The sequence below is a fragment of the Empidonax traillii genome, unplaced genomic scaffold, assembly GCF_003031625.1.
Source record: "Empidonax traillii isolate 1590-97213 ecotype Southwest subspecies unplaced genomic scaffold, ASM303162v1 scaffold1059:size195157, whole genome shotgun sequence".
Taxonomy (NCBI): Eukaryota; Metazoa; Chordata; class Aves; order Passeriformes; family Tyrannidae; genus Empidonax; species Empidonax traillii.
The window spans coordinates 30524-57822 of NW_020956252.1; the positions used below are offsets into that span (position 1 = coordinate 30524).

The 27299-nt window shown below is 60.8% G+C and overlaps 2 protein-coding genes across 4 annotated transcripts; both read left to right on the plus strand.

The window, feature by feature from the left end:
- Nucleotides 1-2651: 2651 nt before the first annotated feature.
- Nucleotides 2652-19360, plus strand: ASAP3 (ArfGAP with SH3 domain, ankyrin repeat and PH domain 3). Its single transcript, XM_027904442.1, has 26 exons — nt 2652-2827; nt 6167-6239; nt 6598-6743; nt 8234-8308; nt 8595-8644; nt 8888-9014; nt 11019-11104; nt 11834-11909; nt 12037-12123; nt 12391-12500; nt 12754-12823; nt 13361-13448; nt 13953-14001; nt 14094-14278; nt 14384-14517; nt 14852-14946; nt 15259-15439; nt 15681-15766; nt 15879-15994; nt 16085-16152; nt 16316-16423; nt 16556-16802; nt 16899-17172; nt 17732-17876; nt 18039-18161; nt 18431-19360. Exons 1-26 carry the CDS (start codon nt 2705-2707, stop codon nt 18503-18505), a joined length of 2997 nt encoding a protein of 998 aa, XP_027760243.1. The 5' UTR covers nt 2652-2704; the 3' UTR covers nt 18506-19360.
- Nucleotides 19361-20076: 716 nt separating this feature from the next.
- TCEA3 (transcription elongation factor A3) lies at nt 20077-26851 on the plus strand. 3 transcript variants are annotated; one of them, XM_027904432.1, is made up of 14 exons: nt 20077-20276; nt 21858-21920; nt 22034-22139; nt 22351-22516; nt 22761-22829; nt 23050-23118; nt 23245-23328; nt 23611-23688; nt 23789-23943; nt 24217-24273; nt 25084-25238; nt 25762-25908; nt 25998-26069; nt 26192-26851. In XM_027904432.1, exons 1-14 carry the CDS (start codon nt 20208-20210, stop codon nt 26198-26200), a joined length of 1299 nt encoding a protein of 432 aa, XP_027760233.1. In that variant the 5' UTR covers nt 20077-20207; the 3' UTR covers nt 26201-26851. The 3 variants fall into 3 exon arrangements, with proteins under 3 accessions (XP_027760233.1, XP_027760235.1, XP_027760236.1); XM_027904435.1 differs by having other exon boundaries at nt 20081-20276; nt 21822-21920; XM_027904434.1 differs by lacking the exon at nt 23050-23118 and having other exon boundaries at nt 20079-20276.
- The last annotated feature ends 448 nt before the right edge of the window (nt 26852-27299 follow it).

Consider the following 27299-nt stretch of genomic DNA (forward strand, 5'->3'; position numbering starts at 1 on the left):
CCCGTGGGGTCTCTGCGGGGTTGGCTGGGGAGAGTGGGGGGTGTTGGGGAGCGCCGGGTTTTCTGAGTGTGTGGTGGGGGGCTTGTGTTGCCCACCCTGTGTGGACTCTCCTCACTCTGCTGGGCTGGTTATCACCTGGGGCTGGGGTTGCCCCATCCAGGTCCACATCCCAGTGTCCTCTCAAAAAGCTGTGGGGTGCCAGTGCTGATGTTCCCCACCATAGTCCCCCCCTCACTACCCTAGAGGTGCTGGTGGACCAGGGATGCCTCTGGGTACCCCAGGTGGGTTTGGGGCACCCCTGGGTGGGGGCAGAGAGATCCGTGTCCAGAATGGGCTGTGTCATGTTTTCCAGTTGCTCCCCAGTTAAACTGGTTCTTCAGGGTCATGACAGGTCATTTTCCCCCCACCACAGCTGGAATATCCTTAAAATAACCATCCAGGCAGCAAAGCTGAAGTCACTTTTGGGTGATGAGAGGGTGAAGCTCACGAGGCTCCAGCAAATCCCTGGCCAGGACACTGAGCCATATTCCCTGGGGGGGCTGCAGCCCCTCTCCCCCAGTCCTTACAAGCTCCCTCCAGCCTCTCAGAGCTACTGGTGCTGGGAGTATTGAAACTGGAGTGTACTGGGAGGAGGTGTTGGCCTGCAGAGAGGGGCTTGGTAAGCAGCATGGGACAAGCCCTTGGACACAGGGCTTTCAATTGCAAAAATATCCGTAATTATTGCACTGTATTATTTATCTGGGCCCTCCCTTTGGTGTGGGGCTGGTGGGGGTCGTGGTGGGGGGTTGGATTTGTCAGTGGGTTTATTTAAGTTATCCTTCCTTGGGTTGTTGGTGCTCCTGCAGTTTGGCTTGGAGGTGGTGTGGGTGAGAGTGTGTTTTGGCTTGGAAAAACTCGTGGCACTTGATATTTTCTGCCCGGGAGGGGTTGAAATAAAATTAAATTTCAGAGTTTAGAAGGGGCTGTTTTCCTCTAAGCAGCAAAACACTGGAGAGATTTGAGAGGAGGGAGGCGTTGGGCTGGTTTTGTTCCTGTTTTCAAGCATAAAAAAGCCTGTTTTGGGGCTTTTTAACTGGCCAGTCTGCTCTGAAGGCACTGGTGGAGAAGGGGGTTGAGATGAAGCCATGAAAACAAGTCTGACCTGCTCCAATTGGTGATTTCCAGCCCAAATCCAGCTGGGATGAGCCTTCGCCTGAGCTCGAGCCCCTTAAACCAGGAGCATGGGAAAAGCTTCAGGGATGGGGGTCAGGTCCCTATGGATACTGGGGCTGGATGGGCTCATGCACCCCAATTTCAGGGCAGGTTTGGGGGCTGCAGAGCAAGATCCTGGGGCAGCTGTGCACTTGGAGGGTCCTTCCCCAGCGCACTGCCTGTCCTGGGGATGTGCAGGTGTCACAGTGATCAGTGGTACCAGGGGATGGTGGTACCTGATGTCTGGTGGTCCCCACTGATGTCTGGTGATACCTGAGCTTGTGGCACGTAGTTCATGTGGTGAGAAGGAGGAAGAGGAGGAGGAAGACGAGGAGGAGAGCCCCGGGCCAGGTAAGCCAAGCGAGCGGCACACAGTGCTGTAGCACGACCCTGTCCCCATGTCCCCACCCCCGTGGGGATGCGTGTCCCGCAGGAGCTCGAGGGGTGTCCCCGGGGTGTGTGGCCCCGTCCCCGCAGTCCCCGGACCGGCCAGGAGGTGGCAGGGCCACCCCACCCAAGGGACCGTCCCGGCCCCGCGCCCGGAGGGACCTCGGAGGAAGAGAAGGTCGGGGGGGCTCTTACCCAGGGGGAACCCCCAAATCCCTTCTGCTCCCGTCCTGCCTGGGCTGCAGCCTCTTAACCCTGGGTCTGCCAGAACCCTGCTCTCCGCGGAGATGTCCCGGGAGCTCGGCAGATGCTGGATCCTCTCCAAATTAGGGTGGGCACCCCAAAACCGTGGGTTCGGTGTCTGTTCAGCCTCAGCGTCTCTCCTGGGGTGTCCTGGGTGTTCCTCCGGGAAGAGCAAATAACCAGGAATGGAACACCAAAATCCAGCTCCTTGGGCCTGTGAGGGGTGGGAGAAGTGAGGGGACAGTGGGTTCAGAGGTCCTCTCCGGCGAAACGAAGAACCGAGGGCTTTGGGAATCGTTCCCTGCTCGGGGTCTCAGGAAGGGCAGGGTGGGGGCAGCCTCCGGTTAAACCAGTGCCCTGGGGGGACGGGGTTTGATCCCAAGCCATCCTTCACTGTGTCTCCATCTCCTGCCGAGCCGGGGTGAGGTGGGTCCTGGGTGCCTGGGGAAGGTGGATGTCGGGGCGCTGGGTGCCGTGCTGTGAAGAGACCAGAGGTGCAGATCCAGCCAGAGCTCGGGGGGTTTTCCCTTCCTCCCACCACCGCACCGGGAGACCCCGCACCCCCCATCCCCCGGCGCGGGGGTCGCTTGGGGGGGTTTTTGGGGACGCCGGGGGCTCTTCGCCTTTAACGGGCGGGCGGGCGGGGCCGCCTCGTGACGGCGGCGGGGCGGGAGCGGGCGGCGGGGCCGGAGGGAGGGAGGGAGGGAGGGAGGGAAGGAGCAGCTCCCGGTTGCGGCGCGCGGGGCTCCCGGTGCGGGGCGCGGGGCGCTGAGCCGGGCTGAGCCCGCACCCCCCGGGGCGCTCCGCAGGGGGAGCCCCCCGCGCTCTCCCCGTGCCCCCCAAGCCCCGGTGCCCCCTCCCCGCTGTCCCCCCCCCCCGCACCATGCCCGAGCAGCTCAGCGTGGCCGAGTTCTTGGCCGTGACCGGCGAGGATCTGAGCTCCCCGGCCGCCGCCTTCGCCTCCAAGATGCAGAAGTGCCGGGGGGCGGTGGGGGCTCTGGAGGAGGTGAGCGGGGCCGGGGGGACTCGGGGGGAGTGGTCGGGCTGAGCACCCCACCTGGGAACACCCCCTTCACTCGTAGTTGCTGCTCCCTTGATGTTTGCTCCTCCTCGGGGTTTCTGTTTCTTTTGGGGTTCCCCCCTTTCACCTCGACACCCTAAGGCGGGTGAAGAGGGACCCTCGGGTAGGGAGCTTGTTTGCATTGTCCAGCTGTCCCAGCGTGCGTTTTTTGGGGGGGCAAAGCCTATAGAAACGGGCAAAAGGCTTCTCTAAAGCCTCCTTTAAAGCTCCACGTGCCCCCCGGACCCGGGACATCGCCCCGGAGCCAGGGCGTCCCCCTGCATCCCTGGGGCCAGAGCATCCCCCCAGTCCGAGGGGATGGGAAGGGCATCCCTCCTGGGACAAGGGGCAAGGGGCATCCCTCTTTTTCCCCCGGGACCAGGGCACACCCCCTTCTCCCAGGGGGGAGGAGGCCCCCCAGAGCATCAGCCACTGTCGAGTTCTTGTGCTGGAGTCCGCTCCGATGGGACTCGGGGGGGCTCCCCTGAGATGAAAGCCAGGGGAGTATTTTTAGCCTCCTCCCCAAAATCCCCGGCAGCATTTGTGGGAAGGGCGGAGGTGGCGGGGGGTGCCTTCGTCCCCCTTCTCCCGCCTGGAATAAAGGCGGTTTCCAGCTGGTCCTGTGGCTTTTGCCAACTCCTCTTAGCGAAGGAATGGCTTTGAAGGAGAGCCAGGGCTGGCGGGGAGCAGGGGGGGCCCCAGGTGCTGGGGCTCTGAGATCCCTGGAGGCAGCAGGATGGGTGTCCGGGGGCTGGAAATCTGAGGACACATCATGGAGCATCCTGGTCTCCACCAGTACGTGCTGGTCACTGCCGTGGATCTCCTAGCATGGACTGGGGGGAATCCAGCTGGGAAGGGGGAGGCAGCTCCAGCCAGGAGGGAGCAGCAGGAATTTTCTTTGGCTGCTTGGAGAGGCTATGGATAAAGGGGACAGGGATGGGGGGAGAGGCATCCCCCAGGAATGGCAGGGGGTCTCTGTGGGGTTGGCTTAGTGAAGCTCCAGTGAGTGTGAGAGAGGCAGGAATCGTGACTGGTGTCTTGTGCCGTGGGGGGCACGGGGCTGAGCCCCCCGTCCCACTGGAGGCTGCAGGGGGGGGGGACCAAACCCCTGCCAGGCCTTTGGCATCCCAGTGTCCCAGCACGAGGGGAAGAGGGAAATTTAACCAAACCAGCTCCACCCCACCCTCAGAACCCCTGATGGGGCGATAGAATCAGGCAAGGGGGATAATCAGCCCCGAGTTTGGAACGGGGCGGGGTGTCAGAGGGGACTGGGCACCTCCAGGCCAGGCCAGGGTGACATGGCACAGAGGCTGCTGGTGCACCCAGTGGCAGAGCTGGCAGATGAGCTCCCAGCTCCCCCCTGTCCCCCAGGGCAGCACCACATCCTGCTCCCAGCCTGGCAGTTTGTCACCCCGGCCCTGGCACCCGCGGCGGCTCCTTCGCCGGGCGGCACGAGCCAGTGCTGGGGGGGGGATGCAGAAGAATGGCCCCCATTGAGCCTCCAATCCCTGGAGCCTGGGGATTCATCCCTTCCTCCAGCCCACAGGGGATCCCTCCTGTTCCCAGCCCCACTGTCCTCAGCTGCCCCATGACCTGGAGCCAGGGGGTGATGGATGTTGTGGGGGGCTCCAGACATCTCTGCCCCCCACTCTGGAGGGCTGTCCCTGTGCAGCCAAGGCCCTTGTTCCCAGCAGCCAGCCTGGCACATCAGGGATGCCAGTGCTGCCCAAGCTGGGCCAGCAACATGAAGTGATTTCCCCTGCATTTACCACCCCAGTGCCAGGCTCTTCTGCCCTGTCTCCACTGGTGAACTCATGGATCCTTCCCAAAAGCCTTGTGTCCTTCCCTGGATTGTCCCTGCTCCATACCAGCCCCACATTCAGCCTGTTGCAGCCGTGAGCTGGCACCAGGATGAGCTGCCCCATCCTGGACAATCAGAGCAGTTTCTTCCCCCATTGTCCCAGTGATGCATCCAGAGCATCTCATGCTGCCTCAGTTTCCCCTTCTTGGGACTATGCCACGTTTGCAATCCTGGAGCATACAGTCATCCAGCCCTGGCTTCCCCCCTGAGGCAGAGAATCCCTCTGCTCTGGAGGGCTTGGTGTGCCTGGATTTGGTGCAGAGAGGGGCCATGGGGGGCTTTGGTGCTCCCCAACATCCTCCCCATTGTAGATGCATTGCAGGACCCCTCTGGGTGGGGGGTTTGGCTCCCACCTCAGCCCCAGTTCCCTCCCAGCCGGCTCATCCTGGCCAAAGCTCATCCACAGCATCCCATCCAACGAGGAGGGCCTGGGAGAGCGGTGCTGGAGCCAGGCTGACCCTGCTGTCAGGAAATCAGCCTTGACATCAGCCCCAAAACCTTCAGCAGAGCTCAGAGCACAGAGAGAGAGAGCGAGAGAGAGAGAGCCTCTTTATTGTAATTCCTCCGCGGTTTCATCCCTCGCCCTTCTTGCTGTTCACACCCTCTAAATATTTCCAGCCTGTTATCATGGCTCTGGTACCTGCAGCCAAGCCACCCTTAACCCTTTCCTGTTGCTGTGTTCAGCTCTGATGCTGCAGCCCCTTGGCCTGGGGTTGAGTTTGCCGTGGTGCTCGGGGTGCAAACGGGGGCTGTCCAGGTAGGGAAGGATGGGACCACCAGGTTGGGGATGGGAAGGGCTCCAAACCAGTGCAGGGATGTGGCTGATGGGGCCGCAGGGAGGCTCACGGTGCTGGGAGCCACAGGCAAGACCCTGCCTGAGCTCGGGGCAGGGGGGGGTTGTGGAAAGCCACATCCCTGGTTGTGGGGTTGTTGTGGTTTAGCACACACAACTGGCACGGGGGTTTATGGGATTTAGGTCCCTGCCAACAGGAGGTGAATCCTGGTTTTGGCTCTGTGGGAAGTTGAGCTTGTGCTGTGCCTGGTCCTGAGCTCTGGGGATGGGCTGATGTGACGCTTCACCTCCTTCTCGTTGGTTGAAACAGCCCCTGCAAGAGCCAGGGAGGCATCTTCCATGGTTGCTGGAAGCTGCTGGGATCCAAGGAGCCTCTCACCCCCTGCTACCGTCTTGCTCAAACCCTCCTCTCCAGGAGCAGCCAAAGCCCTGCCTGGCAGCAAAGCCACAGGGACCAGCTGGATGCTGTGGCTCCAGCATCCCCAGGATGCCTCCAGCTCCTTTCCCAGCCCTGGGAGCTTGGATCTTGCCCCACACATCTGCATGGCAGAGCTGCAGCCTTTCCAAGGGCCAGCTGGGCCGGGAGAGCTCTGTAACGAGCTCCGTTTGTTTTCTCCCTTTGCTTTCCCAGAGCCTGGATGGGGACCAAGCCGTGCTCCAGAGGATCAGGAAATATGTGAAAGCCATTCACATCTCTGGGCTCAGTGAGTTGGGCTTCAGGAGGGCATCTCTGGACCATGGGGCTGGGGAGGGGGGGGACCTGGCATAGTCCCGTTCTGCACCAACACTGATCACGCCATCAGTGGAGTGGCCCTGGGTGCTGGCTAGTGAAAAGTGGCATGGCTGCCTGCTAAGGTGCCAAAAATTGCCTTAAGTCAATATAAAAAGGGAAATTGAGAACCTTAGGAAGGTTTTTTTGGGGCACACCACCGCTGTCCTGCAGCAGGGCCAGCCCAACTCTGCTGTGGAGTGAGGGGGCGGTGGGTGCTGGTGTGACCGCGATGTGTCGGGGTGCTGCAGGGCCACCCCACATCCCTCCCTCCCTGGTGTCTCCCCCTACAGCCCACGTGGAGAACGAGGAGCAGTACAGCGAGGCCCTGGAGAACTTTGGCAACAACCACCTCTCCCAGAACAACCACGAGCTCTCCACAGGTTTCCTCAACCTGGCCGTGTTCACCCGCGAGGTCACCGCGCTCTTCAAGAACCTGGTGAGCCATCCCAAACCCATCTGGATTTGTACCCCCCACCCCACCCCAGTGCACTCCTCTTCCTCCCACATTCGTGCAGCAATCCCCACCTCCCATCCTGGGGCTTGGGGGTGCATTCCCAGTGCTCCCAGACCATCTGATGCCCTCATTACTGGATTTACAGCTCTCATTCCCAGCTCCCCAGGGCCGCCGACCCTGGGATCCGATGGGCAGCTGGGGCTGCTATTTTCTTTTTTTTTTCCCCTTTTTTCTCTCTTTATGTTTTGTTTTTTTCCCTCACATCAATTGCATCTCTGATCTCGCTTGCCAAGAGTAAATCAAAGCCACTCTGGGCCGTGGGGAGCGGGCAGAGACGGCCGTGAGTGGAGCCGCCAGCGCCTTCCCCACCTCGGGAATGGCTCCGCTGGAAAACGCAGTTCCTGAACGGAGCTGGGTCCGTGCACACCCAGCAGCAAAGCCCCACGTGGCCCCCTCTCTGTTCCCTTTCAAATCCCCCTCTCCGAGGGATGTTTTTTGGCCCCTGGCTCTGCTTAAGGAGGAGATTGATTTCTGCTGCCCTTCCCCCAGCAAGAATCTCAGATTTTTGGCGTCTTCTCTCCCAGTTACCCCAATCTGGGCCTCCCTGCTCCTCCCCTTCCCCATCCGCCTGTCCCAGCCCACCCAGACCCCCCGTGCTCCAGTGGGGCTCTGCAGAACTGTCCTGGTGGAAGAGTCAGACCAGTTTTGGGGGCCCCCACCTCCTGCCCTATATGCTGCCGAGCTCAGATCTGTGCCAGGACCCTCAGTCAGATCCCAAAAGCTGTGTTTCCCCTCCTGGAGTCTCCCTGGAGGTGTAAGAACTGGGCTGCCCCATTCCCCCTCATTTGGGGCTGGTCCTGTGCCCCAGGGCTGGGTTTCTCCCCAGGTGCTGCAGGGGACCAAAACCAAAAAAAATCTGGGTGCAGTGGAGAGGTCTCCTGGGTGCTGGATCTGCTCTCACAGCTTTCAAATGGGATGCACAGAGGGACTCCAGGACTCTGGAATCTCTGGAGAGAGCTCCTGTGTCCCCACCACGGACTCCTGCACGGCACTGCTGGGGGTGGCAGTGGCTGCTCTGCTGTCCCCAAACCCTGGGAAAGGGGGACATTTTGGGAAGCCCCTTTGATATTGGGGGTGCTCTTTGCATCGTGGGGCTGTGGAGGGGCTGGTATGGGGACAGGGACGGGGACAGGGACGAGGTGTCGATGGAGGGGGAACAGTTTTGTTTTTGGCAGCCGCGGTGCTGATGTGGTTTGTGGGAAGGGCCCTGCGTCAGACATCTTGCAGCCAGCTCCAACAAGCCCCAGCCTGCCCCGTGCCTGGATCCTGCATCCAGCCCTGCTTCCAGCCTCTTTAACCCTTCCCAGGGCAGTGATGGAGTTGGAGGGAGCTCCCTGGCACCGGGAAGGACCTGGGGCTCCAGCTCCCCGACCTCCCCCACTGTGGGGTAACCCCATCTCTGCCTTTTGCAGGTGCAGAACCTGAACAACATCGTGTCCTTCCCCCTGGACAGCCTGCTGAAGGGGCAGCTGAGGGATGGACGCCTGGTGAGTCGCCCCCAGCCCTGTCCCCAGGGTCACCCATTTGGGGACATTCTGCAGTGGGTGAGACCCTTGGTATGGGCTCAGCTCGTGGCCAGAAGGAAGGAGCAAGTACCAGGGGCTAGAAGAGAGCAGTGAGGGTTGGGAGTGATGAGAGCGAGGGGTGAAGACCCACTGAGGACATCCCTTGTCCCCAGGGGATGCAGTAATGCAGAGCAAAGCCTTTGGCCACTTCAGTGCCACCAGCTCTGTCACCTTCCCTGACCTTTCCCCCCTCTCTCCTTTGCCACAGGACTCCAAGAAGCAGATTGAAAAGGCCTGGAAGGATTATGAGACCAAAGTGTAAGGAACACGCTGCCTCCAGCAAAATCCACCTAAATCCTGCTCTGCACAAAGGTGTTTTGTCCCTTGGGCTGGAGCTGGGCACCAATGGTGCCAGTTTGCCACCGGGAAGGCTCTGGTCCAGCCTTTTCCAAAGGGGAAAGGGCACAGACAGGGGCTGGAGATGTTTCTCCCGATGCCATTCCCACTGTAACCTCCCTCAGAGCAGGGATTTCTCCAACCCACTGCCATCCCACTCCACAGGGGGAAGATGGAGAAGGAGAAGGAGCGATCCCGCCTGGCTGGGGTCATCCCGGCCGAGCCGGCGGCCGCCGAGGTGGCCGAGGACATGCAGAGGGAGCGGCGGCTCTTCCAGCTCCACATGTGCGAGGTAGGGGCTGTCCTGGGGGATACAGGGATTGTTCATCTCCAGGGATTGTTCACTGACAACTCTAAACCTCCAAACATGGGAGCCTGTCCCTGTCCCCACCACCGAAACAGCCCCGTGTGGGTGCTGTGTGGGACCCTCGGCTGTGCCCATCCCATCCCTGCCTGGTCCCGGCTCAGGAATCCTCATCCCATCCCCAGATTGGGGTCCCTGTAGGATGCAGCTTCAAGTAGCACCCGTGGTGCCTCATGAGGGTGGTCATTCTCTGCAGTGGTCCCACCCGTGTCCTCCCAGCCCCGCTCCTACCCCTTCACTGGGTGGCATTTGGGGCAAAAAGTGAGCTTTTTGGCTAAGATCCCCGAGCTTGGCTTTGTGGTTTTGCCCTATCCTCACAACTGTTCCTGGTTTTAGTTAGGGGGGGCTCACGAGTCTCCCCAGATCCCTCTGGCAGTCCCAGATCCTTCCAGTCCTGGGTGCTGGCATTCCATGCTCAGGAGGTGAGATGGGAGTAGGTGAAGGATGGAGACACGATTTTGGACCCCCACAGCGAGGAGGAGCCCAGGTGTCCTGGCTCCAGACACTCGGCAGCCCCACAAACCTCTTCAAGGTGACACAGAGCAGGGAACGAGTCCCCAGTGGGTTCTTCCAGGGCTCTCCCACGTTCCCCAGGGCCAGGGCCCCGGTGCTGCCCTGTGCCCCTCCCAGCAAAGGGCAGGGGGTGTTGGGAAGGAGGCTGCACCCGCCGGGGGAGCTGGGACAGGGCCAGATGAGTCACTGCCTTGAATAGCTCCACTGTGGGATAAATAACAGCACATGGAGAGGCGGGAGCTGGGGCCGGGCACGGCGGCTGCGTGCGAGCGGGGCACGTGCACGTGAGAGCTGCTGCTGGCCCTGCAAGCTCTTCTGGGGGGGGTTTGAGGGGCACGTGATGCACGTGGGTTTGTAGGGAAGTGGGTTTTTTGCTGCTTCCTAGAGTGGGAACGTGGTCCTGTTCCACCCCGTGGGGTGGTTGTGTCTCCCCGTCGTGGGCCGTCTTGCACCCCCAGGGCTGTGGGTGCAGCTGGATGTGGATCCAGGGGTGCTGGGAGCATCCCTGTGCACCCCAGGGCGTGGGTGGCAGGGGAGGGACGTCCCGTGGTAGCCTGGCACGTGTGGCCTTCCCCAAGTGGGACTTGGTTCAGGAAGTGCAGTGCTGTGACTCTGACTCAGCATCTCCAGCTTGCACGGGGCACTTTAACAACCCTCGGCAGCCCAGTGACCTCTCAGGGTGTTCAGAGTGCCCAGGGCACCGGGAGACCGCATTCCAGAGGCTCCATTCCACCCTGGAAAGCCCCTGGAGCTCAGGGCTGCCTTCCCCTCCCCTCGCCTCCCCGCTCAAAACCATTCCAGCAGCTGGAGAGGAGCTCGCAGGGGGGGGGAAATCTCTTCCCCTCCTCATTTTGCTCAGGGTGAGTGAGACTCTGGGTCTCTCCTTCCCTGCCTGCAGCTGATGGATGGGTTTGATGCACGAAGCTGACGTTCCCCACCCCACGGGACACCTCAGCAGACCTCCGGGGCTGGTGGGCTGCAGGTGCTCGCTGCTTGGAATCTGGAATCGGATTTTTTTGGGGAATAAAAGGGTCATATCTTAAAAAACATTTGGGCTTTTTTTTTTTTTTTTTTTTTTTTCCCTTCTCGAGCTGCCTTGAGCTTTGGTTATTTATTAACTCCAGAAGTAATGAGCAGCAGGAGAAGCGTGCTTGGCTGGAAACCCCGGAGGCCTCAGTCCTTGAACTTTCCAGGTCTTGGAGGACTTCCAGAGCCAGGTTTTTTTGAGGGTGGTCCCCAGTGAGCTGCCTTCAAATCCAACACCATGACTCCCTCCTTGAAGCCCAGCCAGTGTTTTAACCCTCCTCCCCGTGTCGGGAAGGGAAGCCAGGGCTGGGCAGGCTCTTGCTCTTTCCTCTGGGAATATTTTCAGCTGGTCCTTGTCTCCATCACCTAACGAGGTGTCTTCTCCTCCTCCAGTACCTGCTGAAAGCCAGCGAGTCTCAGATGAAACAGGGACCAGATTTCCTGCAGAGCCTCATCAAGTTTTTCCATGCTCAGCACAAGTAGGTGCCACCTGGATAAAGGTGGGATTGTTGTCACCCTTGGGAGGTCCCACGAGGGTCTGGGGGCTGCTTCTCCCCTCCCAGCTCCATAAAGCTGTTGATGGAGGTGCTGGGGAGTTGAAATGTGCTTTTTGTTGGCTTGAGGAGCTGTAAACGTGTCCATGGGGCTGGGGGAAGGGGGTTGGCTCGGGATATATCAGATGATTTGGTTTCTGGATTAGATTTCCAGGGATTAGCTCAGCTGAGCGGCTCCAGCATCAGCTGTGGGGGTCATAACGAGTGTGTCTGAAGCAAGGATTAGCATCCCCTTGCCCTTCCCATTGCTCCATGAGGCTGGAGTGGGTGCCATCATCTCCTGCAGCTCTCGAGTGGGGAAACTGAGGCGGGGAGGACAGTCCTGCTGGTTAAAGGCATGTCCTTGGCTGGGGCTGTGAGCCAGAGACCCCCAGGATGTGGCCTCCAGCAGAGCTGCTCCCCAGTGAGACGAACTGGGATTGACCAAGAGGCCAATCCTGGGTCCCAAACCCCCCAAATATGTGGGGTGTCCAGATCCCAAGGCCTTTGGTGGGCTCTCTCCACATCTCCCATCTCAGGGAACCACAGAGCAAGGGCAGCTTCCCAGCCAGGGGCTTGCCGTGATCTCCTGCCACGTTTCCTCTTACAAAAACCCCTCTTTTTTCCCCTCTATCCTCCCCGTCTGCATCTTAATCACCCTCAACAAACGCCCAGTTTCTTCCAAGACGGCTGGAAGGCTGCCCAGAACCTCTACCCCTTCATTGAGAAGCTGGCCGTGTCCCTGCACGCGGTGAGTCCCCCCACGCTGCCATCCGTCCCAACGTGTCCCGTGGGGTGCCAATCCCCCCTGTCCCCGTGCCAGCCCCTGAGAATGCCCCTGCTCAGCACAGCAGTGGTGGCAGCACCTCCCTTTGCAGCTCCACCAGGCGCAGGAGGAGGAGGTGAAGCAGCTGACGCAGACCCGCGATTCCCTGCGCAGCATCCTGCAGCTGGAAAACAAGGAGGTGACGCCCCTGGGATGGGCTGGGAAGGAGCATTGGGAGGGTGATGGGTACCCTGGGGTTAGGTTGAGGGTGAGGAGAAGCTAGGGAGCAAAGGAGGCATCCGTGGGAGCAGAGCAGGAGACCTGGGAGATGTTTGGATGCTGGGAGGGCAGGGGGGGTCTCTGGCATCCTGCTGGGCGCTGCACCCACATAAGGATGAGGCCACTTGGAGCAGCCACCCCTGCACCTCTCACTTGGCTTTTTAACTGCCTTTTTTTTTTTTTCCAGGAAAACCTTAGCAGGAAGAACTCTGGCAGTGGCTACAGCATCCACCAGCACCAAGGGAACAAGCAGTACGGGACGGAGAAGTCGGGATTCCTGTACAAGAAGAGTGATGGGTGAGGATGTTATCCCATGTTATGAGTGTTATCCCAGTGAGCTCCCAGCTCCATCCCGGTGTTGCTGATGCTCATGGGAGGCCCCATAGGTGAGATCCCACAGCCCATAGCTCAGCAGGACACTCCGTGCTCCGTGACTTACAGGAAGCACAGCCCCACAGGATGGTGCCGAGGGCTGCCCTGGGAGGTTTGGGATGCGGATGTGGGCGATGGGGGCTGTGAAATCCTCACTCTTCCTCTTCCTCCTCCTCAGGATCCGCAAAGTGTGGCAGAAGAGGAAGTGTGGTGTGAAGTATGGCTGCCTGACCATTTCCCACAGCACGGTGAGGAGCAGGGCGGGGGCTGCAGCCCTGACCTTTCTTTGTGCACCCTTGGAGCCTTGGTGTCTGTTGTCCATTGGATTTCAGAACCCTTTTCTTTCAGGTCTAGTTTTGTCCAGATTTGCCAATTTAGCACAAGATGGGGATGGAAAGTCTAAAGGGCATCCCCCATGTCTGATAGGGGTCCGTGGGAGGGAAAGGAGGGGTTGGTTGGGGCAGCGAGTGGGGCGATGAGGGTCCAGACAAGCCCGAAGGGGCTGGGGTGGGTTGGGAGGGAGGTGCTTCCCCCTGGTGTTGGAGGCTGGAAACTGCAGCAGGGACAGAGGACATGGGTCAGGGACATCTCAGAGCCCCGCAGAGGGACCCTGTTCTCCTGCAAAAGGCCAGGCAGGGTCCACCTCGCCTGGTTATCCCTAGAGGAGCTGTCTTTGCTGATGGTTGTCCCCCCCACAGTCAGAGACAGCGATGCCCAATCCCTTGGTGATACCCATCCCACCCCCTCCCAGTCCTTTAACCCCTCTCCATCCTCTCACCCTGCAGATTAACCGTCCCCCTGTCAAGCTGAACCTCCTCACCTGCCAGGTGCGGCCTCACGCCGAGGAGAAGAAATGCTTCGACCTGGTGACACGTGAGTGCCCAGGGCAGGGTGCCACGGCTGGGGGGCATGTTTGACCCTGAGGCAGAGGCTGTGGTGGGAACTCTCCTTTTTGGAGTGGGTTTTCCCTCTGAAACCCTTTTAACCTGGCTCTGTGTGCCTCCATGGATGACTTTAGAGAGGAAGGACCAACCTCTCCAAGACAGAGAACACTCAGGCAAAGAGAGATTGTGACAGGGGTCAGGTGATAGGAAAAGTGATGTGCAGGGATTTAGTTTTTAATTAAGTAGCTCCCCTGGAGAGCTTTTAGCAGATTCTTGCTGTCCTGGGCATCCCTGAATTATAGAATGACAGAATCCCAAAATGGTTTAGGTCAGAAAGGACCTTAAAGCCCATCTTGTTCCACCCCCTGCCATGGACAGGGACTCTTTCCACTATCCCAGGTTGCTCCAAGCCCAGTCCAACCTGGCCTTGAACACTTCCAGAGATGGGGCAGCCACAATTTCTCCCCTTTCCGCTCTCTCCCCCTCCCTGCAGACAACAGGACGTATCACTTCCAAGCAGAGGACGAGCAGGAGTGCGTCGTGTAAGTGCCGCAGCCCATCCCCGCTCCTTGAGGTGCCCAGATCCTGCTCTGCCTTTCCCATCCTCCTCCTCCTCCTCCTCCCTCCTGCCCAGGTGGGTCTCAGTGCTGCAGAACAGCAAGGACGAAGCCCTGAGCAACGCCTTCAAGGGGGATGTGGGCAGCGGGGCAGCGGCGGGCGCCGGGGCGGACGGCGGCGTCCAGGAGCTCACCAGGCTGGTCATCAGCGAGGTGAAGAACATGCCAGGGAACAAACAGTGCTGTGACTGCGGGGCCCCGGGTACGTCAGGGTGTGCCCCCCACCCTGGGTGTGGCTCTGGTACCCAGGGGGGTACCACCATCCTGTGTGATTGATGCTGAGCCCCCTGCGCTGCTCCCACCGCAGACCCCACGTGGCTCTCCACCAACCTGGGCATCCTGACGTGCATCGAGTGCTCCGGCATCCATCGGGAGCTGGGTGTGCATTATTCCCGCATCCAGTCCCTCACCCTGGATGTCCTCAGCACCTCTGAGCTGCTGGTAAGCTGCTCCCTGAGCCTGGAGCTCTGGGAATCACCCTCTGCAGCTCCCAGACCTTCTGGGATACAGAGTTCATTCCTCCTCCTCCATTCCCAGTTTGCTCCAGTGCTTGGAAACTTGTCCCAGTTTTCCCAGTGTGGTGGTTTGGGCAAGGGGAAGGGGCTTTATCTCACTCCTAAACCAGACTTCCTCTGCATCATCCCTGGGGGAGATGCTGCTCTAGAAAAGTCCTGGGTGGATCCAGTGGATTCCTTCCCTCCAGGGTGGGATCTGGCTGGGGCAGGGGGAGCGTGGCCAGGAGGGCTTGTCTCCCCCCATCCCTCTCTCTCCGTAGCTGGCTGTCAGCATTGGGAATACACGTTTCAACGAGATCATGGAGGCCACACTGCCCACGCAGGACTGTCCCAAGCCCTCAGCTGGCAGTGATATGTGAGTTGGGTGTAGGATGTGGGCTCAGGGTGGGCTGGGATGAGGAGGAGGAAAAGGAGAAGGAGGAATAGGAGTGCGTGGTCTGTGGTCTGCCCTTGCTTCCATGCCCATCAGCTCTGAGACAGCCCAGAGATGTGAGAATGGAGGATCCTGGTGTCATCACCTGGATTTCGGTGGGGGATCTGCACCTCTTTGGAGGTTTCCCCTTGATCCCAGGGCTTCAGGAGAAGGGAGGAGCTCAGGGTGCCCTTGGCTGTGGTGGGAACTGGAGGGTTCTGCTCTCCATGCCCACCCAAGCCCCCCCTCCCCCAGGGCTGCCCGCAAGGAATACATCGTGGCCAAGTACATGGAGCGTCGCTACGTCCAGAAAAGCAGCCGGGATGATCCCCACCGCCTCTGGGAAGCCATTCGTGCCCGGGACCTCCTGGCCCTGCTCCAGGCCTTTGCTGAGGGCCACGACCTGGCCAAGCCCCTGGCCAGCCCCGAGGGCCAGGTGAGTCCCACGCCTGGCAGTGTGGATGGACTTTCCCCCCTGGGTGCCTGTGCTGGGGGCTTCCCTTGGGCTTTGGGTGGAGATGTGCCCTTGGCAAGACGAGCATCCCTCAGGTCCAGCTTTCCTCTCTCCTTCAAGCTGTGGGAGACGAGAGCATCCTTGGGTCCAGCTCTCCTCTCCCCTCCATCCTGGGGCAGATGGGCACCCTGAGGCTCATCTCTCCTCTCCGCTCTCGTGGCAGGACGCGGGGGAGCTGGCGCTGCACATGGCCGTGCGCCACGCCGACAGATCCTCCCTGCCCTTGGTGGACTTCATCATCCAGAACGGGTGCGTCCCCCGGGTGCTCCCGGTGTCCCCTGCCCTTCCCCACCTGGGAGGAGTGTGCAGGAGGCCTGTGTGCTCTCAGGCCTTGACTCTCCTTGCCGGTGGCCCCGCGCAGGGGGACGCTGGACCGGGTGACGCCGGACGGGAACACGGCCCTGCACTACAGTGCACTCTACAACCAGCCCAACTGCCTCAAGCTGCTCCTGAAGGGCAAAGCCTCCTTCGCCACGGGTACGGGGCTGGGAATGAGGGGTTTGGGGGTCTCTGGTGGGAGGGGCAAGGCTGTAACCTGGATCTGTGCCCCTTCTGTCCCTCGGGCAGTGAACGCGGCGGGTGAGACGGCTCTGGACGTGGCGAGGAGGCTGAAGCACTGCGAGTGTGAAGAGCTGGTAAGTGGGGTGGAGGGATGGGGGAGATGCTTGGGATGGGGAGAGCACCTGGGGAAGGATGGCAGGGAGGTGGGGGGCTGCTGGGGCCTGTCCCCTCTCTGCCAAGGCCCCTCTGACTTGCCCCATCCTGAGAGCCTCCTGACCTGTCCCGTCCATCTGGCAGCTGGAGCAGGCGCAGGCAGGGAAGCTCTCCCTGCAGATCCACGTGGACTACGACTGGGAGCCATCCTCAGAGTTCCCTTACGACAGCGAGGACGAGCTGGAGGAGAAGGTACCTCTGGGAGGGGACAGCACATGCTGTGACGGAGATCCCACACCCCCAGTGAGGGGGCTGGGGGAGTGCAGACCCTTTTGTGGGGCTGGTGGCTGTGGGGCATCCCTGGACCCACGTGCCTGCCCCCAGGTGAGCCCCCTCCAGCGCTCCTTCAAGGGCACGTCCCCACTGGCCGCCAGCCCCCCGCCCGCCTGCCCCCAGACCCGCTGGAGCTGCGTGGGGGGGATGGACATCACCAACAAGACCTACGAGAGCATCCTGGTGCCCTCCCGCCCCGTGCCCCGCCGGGCCCACAGCGAGGAGATCCCCCCACCGCTGCCCCTCAAAAACCCCACGCGGGGCGGCTCCCGCCCCAAACCCGGCCACAGCCCCACCGGTGAGTTGAGGTGGGCAGGGGGGGTCACCCATGGTGGGGTTCTCCTTTCAGCAGGACACCAATAACTGTGTGTGTGTGTGTGTGTGTCCCCTCCAGAGCGCCCCGAGCTGCCCCGGCAGGCGTCCGAGCCGCACTCCTCGGGGCCGGCCGAGGCTCTGGCCGCGCGCAGCCTGCCCTCTGCCAGCAGCACCGGTGCCCTGGATGGCACCCCTGGCACCCGCAGCCCCACCGAGAGCCGGCGGGCAGCATACTGGGAGACCCGCTCGGAGAGCGACACCAGCAGCACCCGGAGGGGGCCAGAGCTGAGCCCCCCGCCCGGGCAGCCCCCGCCGGGCAGCACAGCCCCCGACATCCCCCCCGTCAAGTTTGGGTAGGGACCCCCTCCTCCACACACACACCTCCAGGCTGGGGGTGCACTGGGTGTTGGGGGGGGTCATTGTGTGGTGCTGGTGGCTCGGTTTCGATTGTCCCTGCGGAGCAAAGGGGTCCCCACACCCTGGAGACCCCAAAGGAGTCGATGCTGCCACTGGGACGCAGGATGGGATAAGAGCAGCCCGTGGGGGTGATGGGTTGTCCCTGGAAAAGGTGATGCAGATTATTTGGGGGTGGCACCAAGACCCCACCCCCCTGCAAATTATATTATTATGTAAAAATTTATGTAATACTATAAATATATTTTATATAATATATAATAATACTTATATATTATATAAAATATTATATCTGGGGGGGGGGAAATGTGGTGGGATGGGCTCGTTTGAGGGAGTTTGGATGCTGGGGTCCCTCTCCCCCAGCATCCAGGGGGATGTGGGTGCTCCCTTGGGTCTCATGGGGAACCCTGACCCTACTGAGACCTCCCAGGGAGGAGGACAGGGAGGGGGAAGGCAGCAGTAGGGAGGGGGTGACACTGTCCCCGCTGTCCCCCACAGCTCTGAGAGCACCCGCTCGTACCGGCGCATCGGCGGCGGGGTGGGCAAAGCGGGGCCGGCCGTGTCCCCCCAGAGCCCTGGTGGCCCCGAGGACCCCGCTCTCAACAAGGTGCCCCCCGTGCCCATGCCCAGGAGGTTTGCTCCGGTAGGTGCCACGACTTGGGGGGTGTCACCCTCTGCATCCCCAAACATTCCTGCTCTCCTTGTCCTGGGGCAGCAGAGAGGAGGATCAGGGGTGTCACATCCCTGCACCCCTCTTGGGAGTGACTTTTGGGGGGTCTGTCGCCCCCTTTCCACCCTGTTTCAGGCCAAGGGGAGGCAGAAGCGGGTGAAGGCGGTGGCTGACTGCAAGGGGGACAAGGCCCGGGAGCTGACCTTCTCCAAGGGAGAGGTGATCGTGGTGACACGGGAGGAGGACGAGCAGAGCTGGGTGAGTGGCACCATGGCACAGGTGCTGGAATCCCGATCCTGGTCTTTTTTTCCTTCTGGAGGTGGCTGAGATGTTTCTGGGGTGCATGGATGGGGGAATCCTTCGCCCATCTGTGCACGGAGTAGGGCTGGGAAGTCTCCAGCTGCTGTGTCACCACGGCTTTGCCTCTCTAAATTCCCCTGGGAATAATTGGGATATCAGCCCCAAAGCTTCTCCCATGCCTGAGATGGGACTCCAACCCCCCTTGACCCCCATCTCTGCACCCCCAGGTTGGCTTCATCGAGGGCGACGGCTCCCGCACCGGAGTCTTCCCCGCCAGCTTCGTCCACCTCTTGCAAGACTGACCTGGCGGTTTGTCACTGTCCCCTTGGCCAGGAGCAGAGGCAGCTCCCTGCTGGGGGCTCAGCAGAGCCAGACCACGAGGGACACGTGCCCAGGACCCTGCCATGGGACCACTGCCCTCCAGGGGGGGTTCAGAGACCACCCATTGGGAAATCCGTCCATGGAAGGCAGTGCTGAGGAGCTGAGGGGCAGAGAATGGACACGCTCACTGCACTGCTGGGCTGAGGTCTCTGTGCCAGCCCCTGCTCCTGCTGCTCTCCCGTCCTTCCCAGGGGCTCTGCTCATCCCCAGGGATTTCTTCTCCCTTCTTCTGCAAGGACTTGGGGATGGGGCATCTCCACCCTCTGCCAAGTAGTCATGGAGGCCCCTCCCCAGCCTGGGGGGAGCAGGGCTGGGGGGCAGCTGTTTCTCCCTCAGCCTCCTTTCTGTACCCCAACTGTGAAGCCTTCGGGCTGGGCAAGAAGTAGGAAAGGGCTTTTGCCCTCACCTCGTGGGTCTCCACCCCAGACTTGGAGCTGCCTGGGCTGGTGGGGTTTGGGGATGCTCCAAAGCTTCCCCAAAACTGGTAGTGAAATGCCATTCCCTGATTTTTTGAGGGGGGGGAGGGGAGTTGAGGTGGCACCACAGAGCCCCTGCCCCATGTCCCTCAGCTGGGGTGGGTGCTGGATCACCGCCCCAGCCCTGGGGGCCTCTCCAAGGGGGTTTTTGCATTATTCTTCTGGGACCAACATCCCCTTGTGCCAGTGTCCCTTGGAACCCACCTCCTTCTGTACCCCCCCAATTTACCCTCTCGCCCTTCTCATTTCTGTGTCAAATGTTTCATCTCAAAAAAAAGAGCAGTCTTTTTTTTTAATGTTTTCTGTCTCTGATTTCTAATAAAGAATTGTTTTTGTAAGGATCTGGTGCTTAGGGGGCAGGGGGGGCTCCGCAGGGCTTTGCTGGGCATCAAAGCCTGCAGGAGGACTTGGGGTGTCATTTGTCATCACAAAATCGTGGAATGCTTTGTTTTGGAGGGGACTTTAAGGATCGTCTCCTTACACCCCCTGCCACGGGCAGGGTCACCTTCCCCTAGACCAGGTTGCTCCAAGCCCCGTCCAGCCTGACCTTGAACACTTCCAGGGGTGGGGTGTTCTCAGTATTGGAATATTCTAATATGCGGAATATTCCAATGTGGTGGGATATTCCAATATATAAGAATTCCACAAAGATTGGACTATTCCAACACATGGAATATAAACACACACACACACACACACACACACAGGCCGCAGGACTCCAACTTCGGGCAGGGCAGAGTTTGCCACGCACCACCTTCCCTCCCCCGTGGCCCTCGGGATTCCCTGGCTAAGCCATCCCGGTGTCAAAGCCCCATCCCTGTCCCCGTGCCCCCCGTGCCCCCCAGGGCCACCACAGCGGCTCGTCCCGGTGCGCCTCCCCCCGCTCCTGCAATCGTGGCTCCCGGCTATATTTAGCCCTCCCCCCGTGCTATTTCGCCTTCCTGGCAGGAGTTTATAACTGGCCGGGACAGCCCCACCTCCTTTCTGCTTTCTCTCCTTTCCCTTTCCCCCTTTTCCCACCTTCTGTGCTCCCTCCCACCCGCCTGTCCGGGACCCCCCCCCTCCATGGTGGCAGTGCCCGGCTGTGCCCGTGGCCACCGTCCTGCCCCGCGGGCCACCAGAGCCCGGCGAGCCACGAGCCCCCGGAATGGGGCCCGCTGAGGAGCTGGTCCGGATTGCCAAGAAACTGGATAAGATGGTGGCGAGGAAGAGCACGGTAAGGTGGCCGAGCTCCTCGGGGTGCTCGTGTGTGTGTATTTACACACGTGTGCCTTTACACACGTGTGCATTTACACACGTGTGCATTTACACACGTGCATTGTTTACATGCGTGTTTGGACGTGGCAGCGTGGATTGGGAAAGGGGGAGGGGGGTGTGTGCCCTTCACCCCCCTTCCTGTTCACCCTGCAGGGGCTGAGTGGGTTTAGAGCGTGCTGAGCCCCCCCCACAGGTGCCACCAGGGGTGCTGCCTGTGCCACCCCCACCCGGGCTCGGGACGTTGGAGGCAGCAAACAGGGGAGGGTTAATTTTTGGTTAATTAAGTTTGAGGCTCCTCTGCGCCCCGTTGCTCCCAGAGAGCGGGATTTGGGGATCAGGAAGGGGGGGTCTGTGCATAGGTGGCAGCTCCGGGTGCCCCTCAGCAGTGCCGGACTGCGGGTGACAGGTGTTTGGCCACCGGCCCGGCCACCAACACCCGATCGGTGCCGGTGCCGCGGGCTCGGATCCCAGCGAGGGAAAACTCCGGGCTGGGGGACACAGACAGCTCCCCCCTAGCCCTGCCCTGCCTTCTGCAAAAGGAGGGCAGGGGGCTGAGCGCTGGCTCCCTGCTGGTTTTGGTGGTGCCAGGGGGAGCCGAGATCCAGCCCTGCCACCCTTGTGCCCGCTGAGGATCCATCCGGGGATCCCGGTGAGCCGGTTACGTGTGCTGAGCCCGGCCCTCGGGGTTAATATTTGACTGTTTCCAGCGGCCTTTGCCCCGACAAGGTGCAGGCTCCTGGGTGAAGGGGGGGCGGGGGGGGGGCAGTTCATCCATCTCCTAGGATCTGGTGGCTTTTTGGGGTGCCAGTGCTTGGTACCAAAGCATATCCCGTGGGGGGCCACGCAGGCTCTGCGTCCCTCTGGGAGTTACCCCCGGGGTCAGGGGACTGGGGTGCTCCACACCCCTCCTGCTGCACTTGGGGATGGGACAGAGCCAGGGTCTGATCACAGCATGGGGTCATTCCTGCACCCACCATACCCGGGGGGGGGCCTAATCCAGCCCCCGTGGAGCTGGATCCCTGTGGGGGGGAAACCTGGGAGCTGGGTCTGCTGCTGGGGCTCTAAAAATACTGAGGAGTAAGAGGAGGAGGAGGAGGAGGAGGAGGAGGAAGAGTACTCCACGCCCCACTATCTTTAGCCCAGGAGACTCTGCGGAGGGTCAGGATGAAATCCTGGGGTGGGTGTGTCCCTCCCAACCCTAAGTGGGGACATTTGGGGGTCCCCCGGCCATCCCCAGCTCCCAGCAGCCCAGGGTTTCCTTAGGGAGGGGTTTTCTCAAGTGTTAAGCTCCTGCTCCCCAGCTAGAGACGTGATCTGCTGCTGGGATGGTCCAGCAGGATTTGGTTGTGGGATTTTTCTGTGGTGTGTTGATACAGAGGGTCAGGTGTTCCCAGGGAGCAGCCCAGGGCTGCTCTGAGTCCCCTTGGGGTGCCTTCCCTGGTTCTGCCTGGTACTGGTGAGACGAAAGGGGGGACATGCAGCCCCCCACTCCCTTTATCTCCAGCTCCTCAAGGGCCCCTGTGGCTTCTCCCTGCTCTAGGAAGGGGCGCTGGATCTGCTCAAATCCCTCACCGGCTACACCATGACCATCCAGCTGCTCCAGGTGAGGGGGTGTGGGTGGGGGGACACCCCGTGGGGTGGCTGCTCCTGGCCCCCCCCCCCCCCCCCGTGGCATCCAGCACATCCTTAAGGATGTGTCCCTGCCGGTGTCCCCAGACCACGCGGATCGGGGTGGCCGTGAACTCGGTGAGGAAGCACTGCTCGGATGAAGAGGTGGTGGCCTCGGCCAAAATCCTCATCAAGAACTGGAAGAGGCTTCTGGGTGAGCAGTGCTGGAGGAGGAAGGAACCCCTCAAAGCCTCAACCTCCCCTGGGCCAACCCCAAACCCCATCCCCAAACCCCAGGGAGGCTGCACTGGGATCAGTAACCCAGCCCTCTCAGGCTATTAATGGACTTGGGTTTTCCAAGGGCTTCCCAGGTGCCCTGTGCTGGTTTGGGCTGTGGCTGTGACACCCAAATCCTTCCCCTCCAGAGTCCACCACCCCAAAGAAGGAGAAGGACGCGGATGGGAAGAAGGAGAAGGACACAGATGAGGACAAGGAGAAGAAGAAGGGGCTGGATGTTTCCAGCTGCCCCAGTGAAGGGGTGAAGCACCCCAAGAACCCGTCTGAGAAGCACAAGGAGAAGCACAAGGAGAGGTGGGGGCTCCTGCCCACATTTGGGGGGCACCAGGGGCTGATATATCACAACCCTCTGTTTAGTCCTTAAGGGTTTATCCATCTGCCTGCCCATGGATGCCAGCACCTCTGGAGATGGCAGGGCAGCAGAGGCAGCACCAGGGTGGCTTTTGGAGGATGGATAAATGGGAATTTTTTATTTTCCTTGGATGGGGGCTGTTTGGACGGTGCTCATCTGACCCTGTCCCGCTCTCTCTGTCCCTAGGAAGCCCAGCAAATCCAGCTCTCATGCTGCCACCACCCAGAGCCACTCTGCCGACTCCAACCCCGAGAGGTACCTGCTGAAGGATGCCCTGAGCTCCCGCTGGGCTCTGCTGGGCACTGCCAGCCCAGGGGAGGCTTTACTGGCAGCCTGGGGGTTGTGGGGCTCAGGGCTGACCCAGCTGGGGATGGGGTGTGCAGAGGGGCAGGATCTGGCTCACAGGACGCCGGGAGATGCTGGGGCTGGGCTTGCTGAGAGCATCTCTCCCTTCCTTTGGGCTTCTGTGGTGAAGAGAGTCCAGTGATGGCCGGAGCCCCACTGTGTCCTCCAAGAAGTCACCTCTGGATGGCAGGAAAGAGAGGTGGGGGCTGGGCTGGGCTGGGCTGGGGGAGGTGGGACCCCAGCCCCTTGCTGGGCTGTGGTTGGGGGTCTGGACTCACTGCCTAGTCCCTATCACTGCCCTCTGACCTGGGGCTCGTCCTGCCAGGAGAGACTCTGCTGACTCCAGGTCCTCCACCACCTCTGCCGCCTCCTCCTCTTCCTCCCCGCAGAAGAGGCTCTCGGGGGAGAGGTAAGGGAGGGACGTGCCAGGGCAGCCTGGGGATGCTTTGGGGGATCCCCTTTGGGGATACCCAGACCATGGGAGGGAGCCCCAGAGATGGCTGGGAGCCCTGATCCTGCCACAGGCCCTGGAACTTTCCCTGGGAGGAGCAAATGCTCCCCTGGGGAGATTCCTGTTGGCTTCTGAGCGCTCACATTGATGTGCTGGTGCCTGAGGTCCTGCCACCATTCCCTGCCCCCTGTCCTGCCCACCCCATGTCTGGTGTCATCCCACTGTCCCCTCTCCCCCCAGGAGAGCCTCTGTGGGCTCCAGCCCCTCTCCAGCTCCCACAGGCTCCCGGAGAAACTCCAGTGACAGCAAGGAGGAAAGGTAGGAGAGACCCATCCCGCTGCAGCGAGACCCTGGTGGATTCCTGGGGCTGTGCCAGGACCCCACCCCCTGCCTGTCCTCCTTGGTGTGTGCCCCACAGAGCCAACAGCAGCAAGGCCAAACCAGAGACACCCCGGACTCCCACCAGCCCCTCCTTCTCTCCCAGCCCCTGTTTCCTGGCCCCCTGTTACCTCACAGGGGATTCCGTGCGGGACAAGTGCATCGAGATGCTGACGGCTGCGCTCCGTATGGATGGTGAGCGGCTCTGGGGGGGCTGCACCCCAGCCTGGGCTGTTTCTCCTTTGGGACAGCCCCAATGGGAGCATTCAGCCCCAAAATGGAAGAAAAGGAGATTGGTAGGGATGGTGGGGATGGGTCTATGTAATGTTCAAGGTGGTAAAAATAGGTATTTTGGAGGTGGGGTGTCTGGGACAAGTACAGGGGAGAGGCGAGATTTTTTTGGGGGGTACAGTGAGACTTGAATGGTCTCACACCTGAAAGTCACCCCTTGACCCCTCTGTCCTTTAGATGACTACAAAGAGTTTGGTGTCAACTGTGAGAAGATGGCATCGGAGATTGAAGACCATATCCTTTGGGGAGGGTGGGGGTCCCCGGGCACTGTCTGCTGGGAGGGGCACACGTGGGCTCGAGAGTGGTGGTGGGGACAAGACAGAGCGTGGCAGGGACAAGGACAGAGTGCGACAGGCTCTGCTGTGCTCGCTGCCTGCAGAGGGAGCCCAGACCACGGTTAGAGGATGCTGAGGCTGATGTTGATGCTGATGTTGATGCTGCTGCTGAGCAGAGCGTCCCCTGAGCACCTGCCTTAGTCCGGGTGTCTGTGTGCCCCCCCCTCAAACCACTCTGCTCAGGGACCCACCTTCATCCCTGGGGAAAGAAACCCAAACCCAGCCAAGGCCTTTTCCTTGAGCCTGCTGTGGGTGCCCTTGTGCCCAGGTTGGCAGGGATGGAGCCACCCATGCCCAGTTCAGGACTTGGGAGTCTCTTGGCAGCACCCGAGACCGAAATTAGCCCCAAGGTACTGTTTGATTTTTGGTGCATCCCAAACTCTGTGCCAGAAGCTGCCAGCTCAGCCCATCTGCCCTCATCTGTGCAGGCAGCAGGTGACATTCTGGCCATCCAGGGAGGAGGCAACAGGCTGAGAGCTCTGCAGCACGAACTCGTCACAGCACAGTCCCTGAGCTGCACAACCTCGCCTGGGTGCCAGACATTCCAAGGAAACACAGAGCTGTTTTCCTCGCAGAGCTGTCTTTCACCCTCCTAAACACAAGGATGGGGACACTCAGGGAGCGAATTCCCATTGAAATCGGCCACCTCCACGTGGGCACCGGCCCTGGTGACAGCCAGCAGCCCCCTTGATTCCTTGACAGGCCCCACATATCTTCCAGGAGCTGAAGAGCACGGACATGAAGTATCGCAACCGGGTGCGGAGCAGGATCAGCAACCTGAAGGACCCCAAGAACCCCGGGCTGAGGAGGAACGTGCTGGGTGGGGCCATCGAGCCCGCCCTCATCGCCCGCATGACCGCCGAGGTGGGCACGGGGTGGGGGGCACGGGGCTGGTTCATGGGTCACATCCACCCTTCATGGGTCACATCCATCCTTCCTCCACGCTGGATGGACCTGGCTTGGTGGTGCCCACACTGGGCTTGTCCCAACACTTCCCCATCCCATTCCGCTGTTGGCTGGGCCACGGGGAGCAGCAGGCACAGGGAGAAAGTGGGGGCACTGCCCCTCAGAGCCTTGCAGCCCCCCCAACCCGACACGGAGCTGGGCTGTGGGGTGTCACACAGTCGGCCTGCAGGGTGCCCATTCCTCCTCCTCCTCAACTGGAGTCCACAAATCAGGCTCCTGAGAAGCTTGGGTTTCCCCTGCAGGGAGTTTGGGGTTGAGGATGGGGTGATTTGTCCATCGGGGTGGGTCTGGTCCCCTCCCACAAGCACGGAGAGCAGGATCAATGCTGGTCCGGGAGAGGACGGGGAGGGTGCTGGACCACGACACGTGGCCGTGGGCAGAGCTGTGGCCACACTGACCACGGGGCCGATGCTGGTGGCAGGAGATGGCCAGCGATGAGCTGAAGCAGCTGCGCAATGCCATGACCCAGGAGGCCATCCGGGAGCACCAGATGGCCAAGACGGGCGGCACCGTCACCGACCTCTTCCAGTGCGGCAAGTGCAAGAAGAAGAACTGCACCTACAACCAGGTCAGCCCCTGGGGGACCCCAAAGGGTCTCTCCTGACCCAATCCCCACCTGAGGGGTCTCCCCCGAGCCGACCCCCTGCTCCATCCCAGGTGCAGACGCGCAGCGCCGACGAGCCCATGACGACATTCGTGCTGTGCAACGAGTGTGGGAACCGCTGGAAGGTCTGTGCCCAGCTGGGGGAGGTGGCTCACCAACCCTTTCCTAGCCCCCCAAAATGTTACTGTTGCGGGGGAGGAACTGGGTGAGGGCTCACCACCTGCCCTGTGCTCTGCCTCTCCTGCAGTTCTGCTGACGGTGCCGTCGCTGGGGCTGGAGGGAACGCGGGGCGAGATGAGATGCTGCGATGGCCATCAGCACGTGGGGAGGAGGGTGACAGGGTGGCACCAGTCCCTGCACCCTGACTCCCTGCTTGCTTGCACTGGGCTCCCTCAAACATCCCAGGCAGCCAGGCTCCAGCAAAGTCAGTTTTGCTTGAGAAGGTCCCAGTGAATTCAGTGGTTCTTCCCTGTAAATCCCTGCCCTTTGCCTGGGTTGAGCTGGGATCCCACTGGGAACGGACTCATCCCTGGAAAGGGAGACTGGTGTGACCTGGGCAGCGTGCCCTTCCCTGTGGGAAACCTGGACTTGGGTGATTTGGGGCCGGAGGAATGTCATCCTGTGGATGTGGGGCTGTGCCCGGGGTTGGGGATGGGAGTGGGTCAGGTTTTAACCCAAACACCTTCTTCCTGCCCTAAACACTCAGAGGGAGGACATGGAGGGGACAGGGTGGTTGCAGGGTGTCTGGATGCTCTTGGGGATGCCACCATGTCCCTTTGTTCTGAAACACAAGAACGATCCATCCTGGCTTGAGGGCACTGTGTCCCAGGAAAGAAGGAGGGATGGCGGGGAGAGGAGTGAGGAAAAACCCTCCAGCCAAAGCAATAAAGGTGTGAATTGTCTCTGAGGCACAGATTGTTTCGTGAGGGGGGTCTGGGACCTCTGTCTCAGTTTGTACCCCCCCAACTCGAGCCTCGTGGCCCTCTGAGAGGCCCCACTCGACTCCAAGACACCCCCTGCACCCACCAACCCCCAGCTTGGGATGTAACTATGGCTTGATGCTCACCCATCACCTGCCTGGTGATCAAAAACCTTTATTTAATTAAGGCTGGAGCAGCTCCCTGGCTGGGTCTGGATGCTGTGGGCTGTCAGGGCAGGACCTCCACCGCCAGCCAGGAGGGTTTTCCAGGGAAAGGGCATCAGAAACCAGCTGGGACACATCCCTCTGGCTACAGGAAGTTTGGGACAGAGCCTCGTGGCACCGAGCCCGTCCCTTGTCACCACCAGCCTCTTCCAGTGGCAGTGAGATGTGACAGGGACACAGGAAGGTCACAGTGACCACAGGTGGCCACGGA

Coding starts and splice junctions, on each gene's coding strand:
- ASAP3 (XM_027904442.1), top strand. CDS start 2,705: ATGCCCGAGCAGCTCAGCGTGGCCGAGTTCTTGGCCGTGACCGGCGAG. Junction 15,767..15,878: donor GACTTCATCATCCAGAACGG/GTGCGTCCCCCG, acceptor GGCCCCGCGCAG/GGGGACGCTGGACCGGGTGA. Junction 15,995..16,084: donor CAAAGCCTCCTTCGCCACGG/GTACGGGGCTGG, acceptor TCCCTCGGGCAG/TGAACGCGGCGGGTGAGACG.
- TCEA3 (XM_027904432.1), top strand. CDS start 20,208: ATGGGGCCCGCTGAGGAGCTGGTCCGGATTGCCAAGAAACTGGATAAG. Junction 22,517..22,760: donor AAGGAGAAGCACAAGGAGAG/GTGGGGGCTCCT, acceptor CTCTGTCCCTAG/GAAGCCCAGCAAATCCAGCT. Junction 25,239..25,761: donor TCGCCCGCATGACCGCCGAG/GTGGGCACGGGG, acceptor TGCTGGTGGCAG/GAGATGGCCAGCGATGAGCT.